Source organism: Plasmodium inui, assembly GCF_000524495.1.
Source record: "Plasmodium inui San Antonio 1 unplaced genomic scaffold supercont1.35, whole genome shotgun sequence".
NCBI classification, from domain to species: domain Eukaryota; phylum Apicomplexa; class Aconoidasida; order Haemosporida; family Plasmodiidae; genus Plasmodium; species Plasmodium inui.
In genome coordinates, this window is record NW_008481869.1 from 43,538 (window position 1) to 57,333 (window position 13,796).

General features: G+C 43.4%; 3 protein-coding genes across 3 annotated transcripts; all 3 read left to right on the plus strand.

The window, feature by feature from the left end:
• Positions 1-220: 220 nt before the first annotated feature.
• C922_05039 (hypothetical protein) lies at positions 221-1,969 on the plus strand (the record flags this gene model as incomplete). Its single annotated transcript, XM_008820612.1, has 1 exon — positions 221-1,969. One exon carries the CDS (start codon positions 221-223, stop codon positions 1,967-1,969), a length of 1,749 nt encoding a protein of 582 aa, XP_008818834.1.
• Positions 1,970-4,422: 2,453 nt separating this feature from the next.
• C922_05040 (TKL protein kinase) lies at positions 4,423-7,566 on the plus strand (the record flags this gene model as incomplete). The annotated part of the gene is made up of 5 exons (XM_008820613.1): positions 4,423-6,172; positions 6,312-6,526; positions 6,713-6,830; positions 7,135-7,236; positions 7,400-7,566. The coding sequence occupies 5 exons, from the start codon at positions 4,423-4,425 to the stop codon at positions 7,564-7,566; spliced, it is 2,352 nt and encodes a 783-aa protein (XP_008818835.1).
• A 1,388-nt stretch (positions 7,567-8,954) lies between these two features.
• C922_05041 (hypothetical protein) lies at positions 8,955-9,848 on the plus strand (the record flags this gene model as incomplete). Its single annotated transcript, XM_008820614.1, has 1 exon — positions 8,955-9,848. One exon carries the CDS (start codon positions 8,955-8,957, stop codon positions 9,846-9,848), a length of 894 nt encoding a protein of 297 aa, XP_008818836.1.
• Positions 9,849-13,796: the final 3,948 nt, after the last annotated feature.

The window sequence follows — 13,796 nt, forward strand, 5'->3', positions numbered from 1 at the left end:
AAAAAAGTAACGACGCAACGGTGGGGAGAAAATTGCTTGATCTGAACTTGCAGCTATGCAGCGGGATTAAAGCAGAGCATTTCTTTTTTTCCTCTTTTTTTTTGTTTTTTTTTTTTCTTCTTTTATGATGGCATCTGGGTAACAAGTTGTAATTTTTATTTTTTTTATTTTTTTATTTTCCTATTTTTCTTCCGATGTGAGCGTCCCAAAAGATAAGAAGATGATCAAATCGTTCATTAACAACGGGATTAAGATATACTCGTTAACATCGGGAAGGGTGAGTCCCGAGAGTGGTGGCATCGGTGGCGTGGGGAAAGCGAGTGGAAAGAGAAAAAAGAATGCATCGATTGGGAAGAGCGAAAACTCGGTGGAAATCCTGCACGATCTAGAATTCTCCCAGAAAAGTGAACAAGTAAAGATAAGCGATGACGGCAGGTACATCTGTATCAGTGGCATGTATCCCCCTCAAGTGGGGTTGTATGACACGAAAGAAATGTCTATAAAGCATAGGAGACATTTCGACGAAGAGGTTATAAATTTTGAGTTCCTAACTAGTAACTATGAGAAGCTTGCCTTTTTATGCAAAAACAGGAACCTAGAATTCCACAATGCAGCAGGAAAGTACTACAAAATGAGGATTCCAAAGGAGGGGAGAAACTTACTCTACAATAAAGAAAATTCTAATTTATATATCTGTTCCTCTTTTGATGAAATTTACATTTTGAATTTACAAAAGGGTGCGTTTGAAAACTCCCTGATGAGCAGAAATGAACACAACAATTTCTTATGCCGAAATGTGCAGCTGCCTGTTATGGCTACAGGTGGGTCGAGTGGATTTTTGGAACTTTGGGATGAGCGCGTAAAGAAAAGTATTTCCTGTTTGGACATTCATGAGGGGGAGGAATTGACTGCTGGGTGTTTTTCAGAGAGCGGGTTGAAGTTGGGCGTCGGGACGGAAAAAGGCATCGTGAAGATGTACGACATTCGTCACAGCAGGCCGCTCCTCGTGAAGGACCACTGCAACGATTTGGCCATTAAGAAGATCGAGTTTGTGAGCATCAGCAGGAGGGGTGGAGGAGGCGGTGAGTTTGGTGGTGGGTTTAGCCATCCGTTTGACGGTGGAACGTCTACTAATGATCGCTTCCTGCATCGTGGCAATTGCGCCCCCCCCGTGCCAGGTGGGAGTGGGTCAAACGAGTACGTCGCCTCTGCAGACGCGAACTGCATCAAGATATATAGCGAACACGACTCCAATTTGTTGTCTTTCCATGTTATAAATAGGGAGAGCGAAAGTGGAAAGAGTAAAGGTGGGGCAAAAAAAACAAACGCGTTTAAGCTACTTGGAAACGATACGATAAGTATCAATTCGTTTGCCTTTTATAAAAACTCGGGACTATGTTTCATTCCCTGTGACAGTACCAATGTCTCCCTTTACTTCATTCCCTACATTGGAATCGCCCCCAAGTGGTGTAACTTTCTGGATAACATCACGGAGGAGTTAGAAGAAAGGGAAAAATATGATAACAACAGGAACGACGCTGATACGCAATATGACAACTCGAATGATCTCTTTGACGATTATGTTTTTGTCTCGAGCGAGCAAGTAGAAAGGATGAATATCAGCCACCTGAGGGGGACGCCCAACTTGATTTCCTATCTGCACGGGTATTACATGCCGTCCAAAATGTACACAGATATTAAGAGTGTCCTTGAGGCGGATAATTTGAACCAAGTGAAAAAGGCCATTGTGCAGAAGAGGCTGGAGAAGAAACAGCAGATGCGAATCCCCGACAAGAGCGTTCTGGTGAATAGAGAGTACGTGGATAAGCTACTCACCAGGGTGAACAAGAAAGTGGACAAAAAACAGAAGGCTATCGTGGACGCCCAGGAGCTGTTGCAGGATGAGCGGTTCAACAAACTCTTTTACGACCCCGAGTATATGGTCAAGACAGTCGACTTGGGCGATTAGCCGGGTTCAGCGGTCGCCTCGATTGAGAGGCGGACACGATTGGTGCTGCAGTTGGATAGTCTTAGTGTGTGTTTCTGTTCATTGGGGAGTGTAGCGACATGTGCTGGAATGTACTCCGCGAGAGCTTATTCGAAGAAGGGAGGGCAGCATCGCTTATCCATTAGTGTCTAGTGCCATGCTCGGAATGCCCAGACGATTGCTGAGGTCCGTACTCCTAATAGGAGTAACAAATCGGGGGAAAAAAAACTGTTGGTACACTTTTTTTTTCCGTCAAGAAGAAGCGCTCCGAAGAAGTACACCGCATGGGCGCATCCCTCATCTAATTTGAAGGGCAAAAAAAAAAAATAAAAAGAGAAAAAAAATTTCCCCAGGGGGAGCTTCCATCATTGTAGGAACAATTGGTCGAACATGAACCCGCATGCACGGAGGTCAGCTAAAAAATGGTGGTAAGGTCGAGACGGCTTCGTCCGTATGGCGAGGATGCGCAGGGGAGTTTCCCCTCCCTACATTTATCCCCATTCCTTGGGGTGAACATTGTTTGGGTGATTTTCGCCCCTCAAACGTTGCACGTTATTTCGCCTTGTTGCGTGTTACCGTCGTTGAGTTCGTAATGTGCCTCTTTGCCTCGTGTGGTTTCGTTGTGTGTTGCTTTATTGCGCGCTTCGCTTGGTTATTGCCTTGTTGCCTTTTTTTTCTCAATTTGCCCTCTTCTCATTTTTTGTTACCCACCCACCGAAGCGGTATCTTTTGCGGGCCTCCCGCGCAAGATTTATTCGTTGCATTTATGGCACTTAGCATTTGTCAAAATTTTAATTAACTCTTTTCACCTCAACCTTTTTCTCTTTAACTTTTTTCTCTTTGAAACGTGTAATGGAGTAGATGCAAGAACCGACTTATTTGGGAGAGAAAAAAAAAAAAAAAATAGAAATTTTACAAATTGTACAAATTCCAGAAATTCCAGTAATTCTACACCTAGTAGGCAGTCCGAAAAAAAAAAAAAAAAGAAAAAAAAAAACCACACAAGGGGAAAAAAAAAACCGCGAAAGAGAAAGCGAAATGGCGAATAAGTCGCACATGAGAAGAAAATTTTCTTCTTGTTCTACCGAATCATTTTTTTTGTCATTTCAGATAATTGTGTGCTAATGTAGATGAGGCGGTTGAACCCTGAACCTCCGGTTGCATCTTCCTATGTGTACTCTCCTTTGGCGTGTTCCGCTTTGCTCAACACGAACGGTGGTCCGTGCACTCGTTCTGTGCATGCATGCATGGGTGTATTTTTTCTGTTTCACTTGCGCGAATCGTTGCATCTGTTTCTGCGTGGTGATTGCTCTGCCCCCCCTAGTCAACTCAGGCAACTCCGCCAACAGGGTCAAGTCGGTGAATTCGATATGTTGACCAATTCTGTTTCCTTTTTTAGTCGGCACCTACTCGCCATACCAACTATCTACACTTCATTCTTCCATGCGGGTGGCTGTAACTAGCTTTTTTTTTTTTGCCATTCCTCTTAAGTGCATCACCCTAATCCTTGTCGTTTACTTTCTCTTCTTTGACATACTTTCCATTTTGTTTCTCCTGAATATATTAACTTACCCCTTTTCCCTGTGCATCGAGAGTATCCACTTCGAATCACTTCGTGTCCTGAACAAGTGAAAAGAAAAAAAAAACATTGCTTAGCTTGCACTGGTTAATATTTCCTGTGACTTCACTACAATGTCTCCTTCTTTTCTTTTGCGCAAGTGTGCTACCTGCATGCGTCCTCAATTGGTACTACCCTGCATAATTCTGGCCTAACAAAGACCCGAACACCTGCTTCAAACAACTTGTTGTGGTTTCTCTAGATACCAGTGCTTCGAAATGCTCGTCATTTTTTTTCAAAATTTAATGCTACATTTGGAGAGACTTATATTTTACTTGGAGTTAACTCTCTTCTATCTAACGGCGCTTTTCCTGTGCAGTTGATTTGTCAGTCGCATATATAAGACCACTCGTCACATCTGTACTGTGTGAAGTGCTCCATTTGGGGACGGCCAAAGGGGGGAGGGAAGGAGAGAAGACCCCTCAGTGTGCGTCTTCCAGGAGGTGTACTTACCGCGTTGGTTTAAGGACTGCAGATAGGAAGCTCTCCACCGCTGCAGTGGCGAAAAGAGAGAGAAAAAAAAAAGAAACCTTCAAGAGGGAACAAAAATAGTACCAGAGTCGAAGACGGAGTATCCGTTGCAAAGATAAGGCACGACTGTGTCGAGTGGTGGAAACGTGGAGGAATAATCTTGGTGGACCAAACTGGCTACCACTCTTTTTTCCACCGCATTTCATAAAAGAGGTCACACACACAGGGGGAGCAGCTTCACAAAAAGGGAAGACACGCATGTGGAGGGAGGTGAGAAGAGTAACGATCAGAAAAAATATATCTTCCGAGGGGAAAGGAAAAAGGGTAATACAGGAACAGTCCGACCATGGAGAGTACGCTAACGCAGATAAAAGAAGACGTGATCATTGCCAGTGATCCGTCCAGTATGAAGAGAAAGCAGAAGACCTGTAAGAACCTCCCCCCGAGTGGAATAAGCCGGAGGGGAATAAGCAGCAGAGTTAGCAAAGTAGGAGAGAATTCCGAGTGGATCTTGGACAAAGATAAACAAAAAAATGGGGGCATCCCCCCAACAGAGAATGACACTCCTCCTAGTAGTAGTGTCCACTGTGAAAAGAAAGTCAGTTTCCACAAAGGGACCTCTTTCAAAGAGCATAGGTGGTATTCCTACGGAAGTGTCTCAACGAACACATCATTCCACCAGTGCAGTGTTGAGGAAAACAACTGGCGTCAAAACAGCAATGAAGGTTATCTCTCCATGGGCAGTGCCATGGAGGTGGAGGGAGAAAGGATCGACCTGCTTTACAGTCAAAGTAACATTCTGAAGGAGGACAGTAAAATGTTCTTATTAGAGCATGAAATTTTTTTTGGAAATGATAAGTTAGTTGACGTGAAAGGTGAGAATCGGTTTGATGAGACGACTAAGCTGGATGGAAGACAGGGGGAAAGGAGCGGCCTTGTGTCTGCTAACGAGGTACTAAAGAAGGGGAGGTGCACATCTGGAGATGTTAGCACTAATTCGAAGAGCACCCATGAGGAGAAAATCATTGCTCATACAAGGAAAAGCCCATTGGGGACGTCTCCCAAATGTCAAGTTGTTAATCCTGTGAAGTGGAACGTGTCTGATAGGGCAAAGGATCCAGAAATGAAAAGGGAATCCACCCAGGCGATTTCAGAGGAATCCCCTGTTAGTGGCAAGAAAAGGACTTCCAATTCGATTGAGAAGGAGGTAGCAGATCCCAAAATAAGAAACGCCTCGTCGTGGGATGAACGAAAGAGGGAAGAATATGTTTCCATTTCGAATTACAGGTTGGATGATTATACGTCTGGAGATAAAAAGGACTCGATAAACTACACCTTTTGTTATGAAAACAGCGTACAGAGTAGTCTGTCCAAAATTGCCCATAGCTCTAGCTTCGTGGACTATGTCACTTCTCAACATAATAGCCTCACTACTGAGTATGGGCAGCAGTGTCCGGGGAAGAGGCCTTACAAAAGCGAAGGCACCAGGCGTAGTCTCCCTTGCGATAATCCCTCGTACTTAAGTAGCGAAGTGCAAGACAGTCTCTACAATTGCGTAGTGAAGAACATGGAGAGGGAAATTATGACCTTGGACGGATTCCAGCAGGGGGGGGTTGCAGCGGAAGGTGGAAAGTTAGTGGAAAATGTGGAAGGCGTGGACCACATGGAACCTGCGGAAGGTGTTACCGTAGTGGAGGGAGTGGACCACGTGGAACCTGCGGAAGGTTTCACCGTAGTGGAAGATGCAAAAGTGGATGATGTACAGCCTGACGAGGGGATAGTCCCCCCAGTGGAACCCCCCCCCGCGAAATGCATCGCATCAGAAGAAGACGCGGTGAAAATATTTTTTAAGGGGGACAGAAGGTTCTTCAACTTCGATCTCCCCGCTAACGAAATAATCGAACGGAAGAGCTTCGAAATAATTGAAATGATCAGCGAGGGAAGTTTCGGTACCGTCTACAAAGCCCTGTGGCAGAACAAAATCGTTGCCGTGAAGAAGTCTCATATCAACATGTCCCTGGAGGGCATGCGCTCCATCGTGCGCGAAGTGAACACATACCGTTCCGTTTCACACGAGAACATTGTGGAGTATTACGGTAAGAGAAGCGCGCGAGAGTGTTCGTTTTCGCTGTTTAGCACTTTAGCAGTTTAGCGGCTTAGTGGCTGTTTGACTGCATAGTTGTGACAAGCGGGTTCAACGTAGCTTTATGCTTTTCCCATTTGTACCCCTCGCAGGAGTCTGCATAGACGAAGCCTTCATAGGGATCGTCCTAGAGTATTTCCCCAGAGGGACGGTCTTCGACATGTTGTACAATAGCACGCTGATTGTGCCTTATGAGGTTCGCCTGCAAATGGCTGTCCAGCTCGTGGAAGTGGTTAATTATCTTCACTCGGTTAAGCGGTTCGTCCACCGGGATTTGAAAACGAGTAACTTTCTTTTCGATGAGCAGGTAAGCCGGAGGAAGACTACATAAACAGAGGGGAGCGGGGAAGAGCGACAAGAGTGCTTCCCATTGCAGATTCGCGCGTCGGTCACTCATCGTTGGTCACTCATGGTGGATGGCTTCTCCCGCAGTGTACTTCTCCATTTCATGCTGTGTCGTGTTACCCGATGCCGCGCTTCTCCACCCCTGCAGTACAACCTAAAAATATGCGATTTCGGAAAAACCAGGAAGTTAAACGCAGACGGGAAAATTATCCTAGAGGACAACGGAGGCTCCCCCAGATACATGGCCCCGGAGTGTTTCATGGAAGGTAACACTGATGAGGGAATTGTGCATGTCCGTGTGTGCGAGTGGCATCTCTCCTCTTACCATGCTGTGGTACATAACAACCACTTCGCTTTGTTCCCCTCGCGACGATTTGTGAGAAGGAATCTATGAGCGATTTCCCCCCCTCTTGGCTTCTTCCCTTCGTGGGATTGCCTTCCAATTTAATGAGCAAAGATATGTCCACTCATTGATTTTCCAATCGTAATTTGTTTCCTTCGTTTTGCTATTATTTGCGGTGCTTACTTTGATACTCACCCGTTGTCTTCTTCCCCCCCCCCCCCTTGCAGAGAATTCCATAAATGAGAAGTCAGACATCTGGGGCCTGGCGTGTTGCCTGATTGAGATTTTCGCCAACCAAATTCCGTTTCAGCACATAAAGCATAAGGAAGGTAAGCGGGAGGGAGGTGACATCAGGAGAGTGGCGTGAGCGAATGGACAAGGCATGGACGTAAACTACATGCTTCGATGCATTGCTCAACGTGAATATTTCTGCTTCCCCGACTCGTAAAATTAACGTGAATGCATGCGCGCTCCCTCCTCTCCCCTTCTCAGACGTTGTCGTAGAAATTTTGGTCAACAAGCAGAAGCCAAACGTGCCTAACTGCCTCCACCCCAAATTGCACAAACTGTTGGAGAGGAGTTTCTGCATAGACCCAGAGGAGAGACCTTCATGCGAGGAGTACCTAGAATTGCTCCTCGAGTTTTATTCAAAAAACTGAGGGTGTTAAGAAAAAAAAAAAAAGGTGAAGACGTCTTCCCCCCCATGTGTGTGTTTACAAAAAGGGGTGAAAAAAAAAGAAGTGAAGAGTAAACGCCATTTGCAAGAAGTTTATGCCATCTTTTTTTGTTCGTGTTAAGAGGGACACTTATCTGATTATGCGCGATGGATCCTCTCCGTTGATCATCCTTGGCATTTTTTTTTTTTTTAGCGTGTCCTGATATACTTTCCCCCGTTTGGGGACCTTTTTTATAGATTTTATTGCATTCCCCAAATTTGCATAAAAACGATTGATGAGAATTGCATAACTGAGGATGCGTCCTAAATTCGAAATTGGCATGTTTGTCTTTTTTTTGTAACATAGCCGTCTGCGCTGGGCAGCACAAAATTTGTTCTCCCCTTGTCAGCGAATGAGCAGATGGAATTTAAACTGTTAACACTTACGGAATTGGGAGGAAAGGATCGGAAATGTACGTCTATTTTTCGATTGAAAAAGTTCGCTTATGTTTTGTAGAACCTAAACTGAATTGCGAAGGCTCTTTTTTCGAAGAAAAGGTGGAGAAATTCTCCTTCCAGCCATTTTGATAAGACGTACAAAATGCGTTTACGGTGGAGATAAGTTGTAACTCAGCGGTGTAGCTAGCCATTTTGAAGTAGCCAATTGAGAAAAAAAAAAAAAAAAAGAAAAGAATTACAATTGAAATTACAATTACAACTGTAATTATATGTAATGAAAAAAGGTAGCTTGCTCGTCGAGCTGTTTTGTGAGGCCAATTTTTATTCCTAGACAAGCCATATGCACATTTTAAAATTTCAAAAAAAAAAAAAAAAGAAAAAAAGACGTTGTAGGTCTGTTGGAAGAACACAAATGGCTATCAATTCGTTGAGGCGTGGTAAAAAAGGAGAATATGAATATTAATTAAATTATAGAAGTTTTTTTATTTTAAAGTTTATTTTTGTTTTCAATTTAACTCTTTTGTTCCGTGCATTTTGTCAATTATTCCAATGTTATATCTGCTTCAATTTTTTCGCGTTTCCTATCCGTTTTTGTTGCAACATTGTCTATCCGGCGAGTGCCACTTTGTACGAGTCTTTTCCAATTGCTTCATTTTTTTGCATTTTGTTTCTTCATTTCGTTTTTCTGTTTCCATTTTTTGTTTCGTTTTTTCGTTTACTTAATTTGTTCAGCTTGGCGCGCGTTTCGACCCAACCCTGCCCAAGTTGACCCTCACTGTGCTGCCACGTTTTGGTCGCCCACTTTTCCGATTAGGGGAGTCGGAATTTTCCCCCGTAAGAGGGCAACACAAAGGAAGTGGAGAAATAATCAAAGGTGGAAAAAAAAAAAAAATAATAAAATAACAATAAAGTAATAATAAATAAGAAGACAAAATGAAAGGTGCACATGCCGGGTCCTGCTTGATGCTCTTGTTGGCCCTTGGTCACAGTACTGTGTCCGGAAAAATAAACCTCTTGTCGCACAATTCTGTTCCCAAAATTGGCGGCGAAGAAGACTCCGACAAAAAAGTTATAACGTGCGTCACTGAATATGTCATTAAAGGAGACTTAGAAATTGACGATGGAGGGTTTTGTAGCAGCAGCATAGGTTCGCAATCCCCCCCAGGATCATGCGCTGATGAGGGATCGAACCCAGGAAATTATTGCGATAACTACTATGACATAGCTTTAGTTGTTGAGGAGTCCACCTTTGTTCAGAAGGATTACTGGAAGAAAGGAACGATTCCCTTTTTAGAATCCATGGTTAGGAATGCCCGAGTGAGTAAGGACAAGGCACACATGTCCATAGTGTTATTCGCGCGAGACCCACGCGTTATAGTCCCATTCACTGATGAGATTAGTCAAGATAAGGAAAAGTTGATTGAGAGAGTTCGAGCCATAGATGACGTAGCGACTAGTCCTGACACACTGTATGTATACGCATTGGAGCACACCTTGGAGCATGTCATTTTTGGGGAGGGTACCAGGAAGGATGCACCGAAGGTTGTAGTCCTGTTTTATTACGGATTTGACTATGGAGCGAATAAGAGCCTCATCCCTGACGTGGTGGAAGATTACAGAGAGAGGAACGTCAAACTGGTGATAGTTGGAATAGCCTTAGGGAACAGGGATAACGCATACTTGCTCGGGGGCTGTGCCATCGGTGACGGAAGCTGCTCGAACGTTATATTTAAGCCCTGGGACTTTGTAATCCCTGCAGCCGCGGAGGTGAAGGACAAAATATGCAGCAAGGGGGACAGCGAAGGGGGTTCCGCCTCTACGGACTGAAAAGGAGTAGAGTACACCTGCGGGCGGCTCGGAGTGGGCACGTGAAGGTGTCCCAAGATGCCCCAATAGTCCCAAGATGCCCCAATATGTCCCAAGTTTATACAATGTCCGAGGATGCCCCAATTTCTCCCATGTTTACACAATATGCAGATGCCAGCGCAACCCAGTCGTTTCAAACTGGCATGTGGGGTAGAAACTCGTCGCCCGCGCGCTACGTTAAGACTGGGCTGCGCTTTTACGAGGCAAGAGACCGCCTCCATATGGCCAATCTTTATTGCATCTCCGCGCAAAAGAGTTTCATTTGTGCGTGTATATACATCTGCACACGAGCATATATTTTTCGGCCATGCGCCCTTTTGTGGAAACAATCTGGGTGTATTCGAGTGTACACATGTGCAAATTTACATGTACATGCGTAACTAAGAAACTAGAGTAGATACAGAAGCGGTGGGTTTGAAAAGAGACAGGGGAAGGAAAAAAAAAAAAAGAAAAAAAAAAGCGGGGGGAGGGGTCCACTTTTATGAATGATTCACGTGGAAAATGTTTCCCCCTTAGTGAGAAGACCCTCTGGAGGGGGCGTACTTTTCTCTGTGGGAGTTTATTCACAGGAGTGGGTTCGCTATTCGGTGGAGGTCCCCTTTTGGGGGGATGAACGAATGGGAGTATAGGTTTGACGATGGCAACTTCTATGCGAGCAGATCTACTTCCCTCATATTGTGAAGGCATATATTTTGCCTATGCCTGTTGGATCTTTTTTATTTTGTCCTGCTGGGAAAATAAGCCCCAGTTTGATGGCGAACTGGGGTCAACATATGTTGTGCGAGGTGGACATTATACACGTGTAAGCACTTTGCTGCAGAAATGGGGTCCAGAAAAAGCGTCTACCCTACCCCCCTTTTTTGGGGTCTCTTCCAATGGGGGAGTTGCGCAGTGAAGGAGGTAATGATCTAAGAGTGCCTGATGGAGAGGCTCTTGGCGTAAGTTCATTCCGTCCTCAGTGGAGCTTAGGTGAGTCGTTCATAGGGGCATTTACATAGGTACGTTGTACCGTTCGGTACAGTGAGTTGGGGAGGAGGATCACGCGAACGCATGCTCGAGGAACGAAAAGGAGTTTTCTCCTGTGGAGTAATGTTCACAGTTGTGAATGTGTCCTTGTAGCGAGCGAGGAGACAAAACGGTTGGTTAATTGTCCTGCAGGTGGCTACCTAACAGTGGGCTCATGGGTGCGCCAGATGCCCATACCTCCGGGTAGAAACGAAACGCATTCAAGTGAAAACACCTTTTCCCTTCTCCTCACATGGGTCGAAATTTTTTGTGTAAGTTAATTTCATTTCGAATGGTGCATTTGGGGATAACGCAGTTGGAATTTTTTAGACGACTAGCAATTTTTTCTAAATTTTTTTTTATCCTGAGTTGAGGTGAGGTTTTCTTTGCGCCGTAAAAAAAAAAAAAAGAGCGCTCGTAAGGTAAAACTGCTATGGGGCTTTTTCTTATAGTGTCAGCTTTTTGTGCGTTGTAAGTTTACCGGTGGGGCAATTTTTGCCGTTCGGCGAAGTCCATTTTGATGGAAAGGCTGAGGAATGCTAATTTCTTATTTGGTCACGTAGTCAACAAAGCGCAAGAAATGAGAATTCATCAATGCCATGTGATTCCTCCTCTATTCGATAATTAAAGGGAGTTATTCGAGTTGACCTTGTTACGGGGAGGCGTAAAGAAAAAGAAAAAAATTTCGACATAATTTGTGTAGTAGCGTTTTCAAAAAATGCATATGATGGTGTTCTGTTTCCCTTTGGGGTGGGTAAAATGAAGCATTTTTTTCAGTCGCATGGCATTTCTTTTGGAGGGAACCATTTTGGCATTTTTTTACCATATCAGCAGGTGTGTTTTAGATGATCCTAGTGGGGGAAAAGATGATTGGTCGCTAAAGCGTTGGAAGGTTTGTCACTTGGAAAATACACAAAAGGGATGGAAACAAAGCGGAAAAAGGAACATTATATTTTCTTATCTTTTTTTTTTTGCGTTATTTTGTACACTTTTTTGTTTCAAATACGAGTGTGAAGGGTCAACAAGTGGAAACATATCTTAGTGAGCCCGTGTGATGAGCGTGAGAATCACGCCAGAATTTGCGGGATCCTTTGGATGTTCTTTCCTTATGAGGCCGGTACAGACTTAGCAACTAGGAAAAGTGGCGTGCACAGTCGCGTTTCCCTGATGAGGAATTACTAAATTTGGCAGCGGAGGCTGGAACGACCGTAGTGTACAGATGTTGGGAATTACCAAAAATGGGGGAAGCAATTTTTTGGGTTCAAGCATAGGCAAAAGGGTGAGCTAAAACAAAATGGGTGCTCGTGGGGGCACACAGAAAAACATTACGTTCGCGAGAGGTACACTATTGATGTTAAAAATATAACTCAATGGAGAAGAATTGCTATACAGCCTCATAAAATACATAGCAGCTTGAGATGCAAATCAATTGTGTTGCCGCCCTAAAGAACAATTGACTAGTCTCAGCTTAGCGACCGATATCTTGCATGAACATGTCGTGATTGTGAAATGAAAAGAAGGAAGCAACGATATAAAGTTAAGTCAACGTATGACGAATATAAGTAAATAAAGTAAAGTGAAGTAAAGTTAAATTATAGTACAGCCAAAAACACACATTTGGTGAGCTTTCAAAGAATGGAAATGATATAAACTGCCTGAAATGCTGATGGCATGTTTTTATGCATCCCTCTTAAGAAACTTTTTTTAAAGGTCATAAATAAAGGCAAATACAAACGAATAAGGAAAATTATAAAGGGCCATTTTTGATTTTACCCCTTGGATCGATAGGATAAGGTACGATACGAAAAGAAACGAAACGATGCGACAACGCATCCCTTTAAGATTTTTTCAAAAGGCACAAAGAAAAATAACAAAATTGTATTGTTTGATATATCGCTAGCTATTCATAAGAGTATTTCTGAAAGTATAGATTTTTAAATGGCATATTCGCCTAAGGCTCCATGAGAGGAGCATATAAATATTTAAAGTTAAAGGTTAACATATTCAATGGAATACACACATATATATATATGTTTATAGTGGTGGTGGAGGTTTCTTTTAACACCCATGAATAGTATTACGCTTGAAACCACTTCAACTAATAAGTTTGACACATCAATGCTTTGCATAACAGTACATATAACTCGCCTTGTTTAGAATTAACTTATTCCGACACGCAGAGGTGGCGATTCTCTCTCTGTCTCAGTGTGCACTTTTTATAGACTCATCTGTGCAGAGTTCGCACCCAGTCGTAAACGATCCTGTTTTTGAACAACCTTAACGATGGATGTCTTGGTTCCTACGGCGAAGAAGGCCGCAATTAAAAGCGATACATGTGACACGTAATTTGTGAATAATCGAAATCGTATATATTCTCCGTGAATCATCTATTAAGCCGAATGCAATAATGAATGAGTGCTCATCAATCTTGCTAAAGGAAAGGGTAGCCATATATGTATAGCAGATGATGATACTTCTGTTTTTATAAGTTTGCACCAAGGGGAGGGGAAAATTAGATTGAGCAAGAGGAAAAGGGCTTAGCTAGGCAAGTAGGAATTTTATTCTTACGAGTTTTTTTCTTACCTTTTTTTTTTTTCTTCTTTTTTTCCCCTCCGTCCTTGTAATGCACATTTTTGAATACTAAGCCACATTCACACACTGGCGTTTTTCTTAAGTAATAAATATACTCTCTTAGAGTGTGTTTCCGTCAGGAGGAAGATTTCCCCGCACTGCCCATAAGCGATTGGATCTTATTTCTTCGGAATTTAATTTTCAAGGCGTCAAAAATGTTCCTTGCTATGGGGCATGATAGAAACCTTACTTGTTAAGTCTTCATGTTTCGGTTCAATATTGGATAACAGTTGTAGGGATATATGTGTGTCTAAATTGATTGGGGGGAGGTGG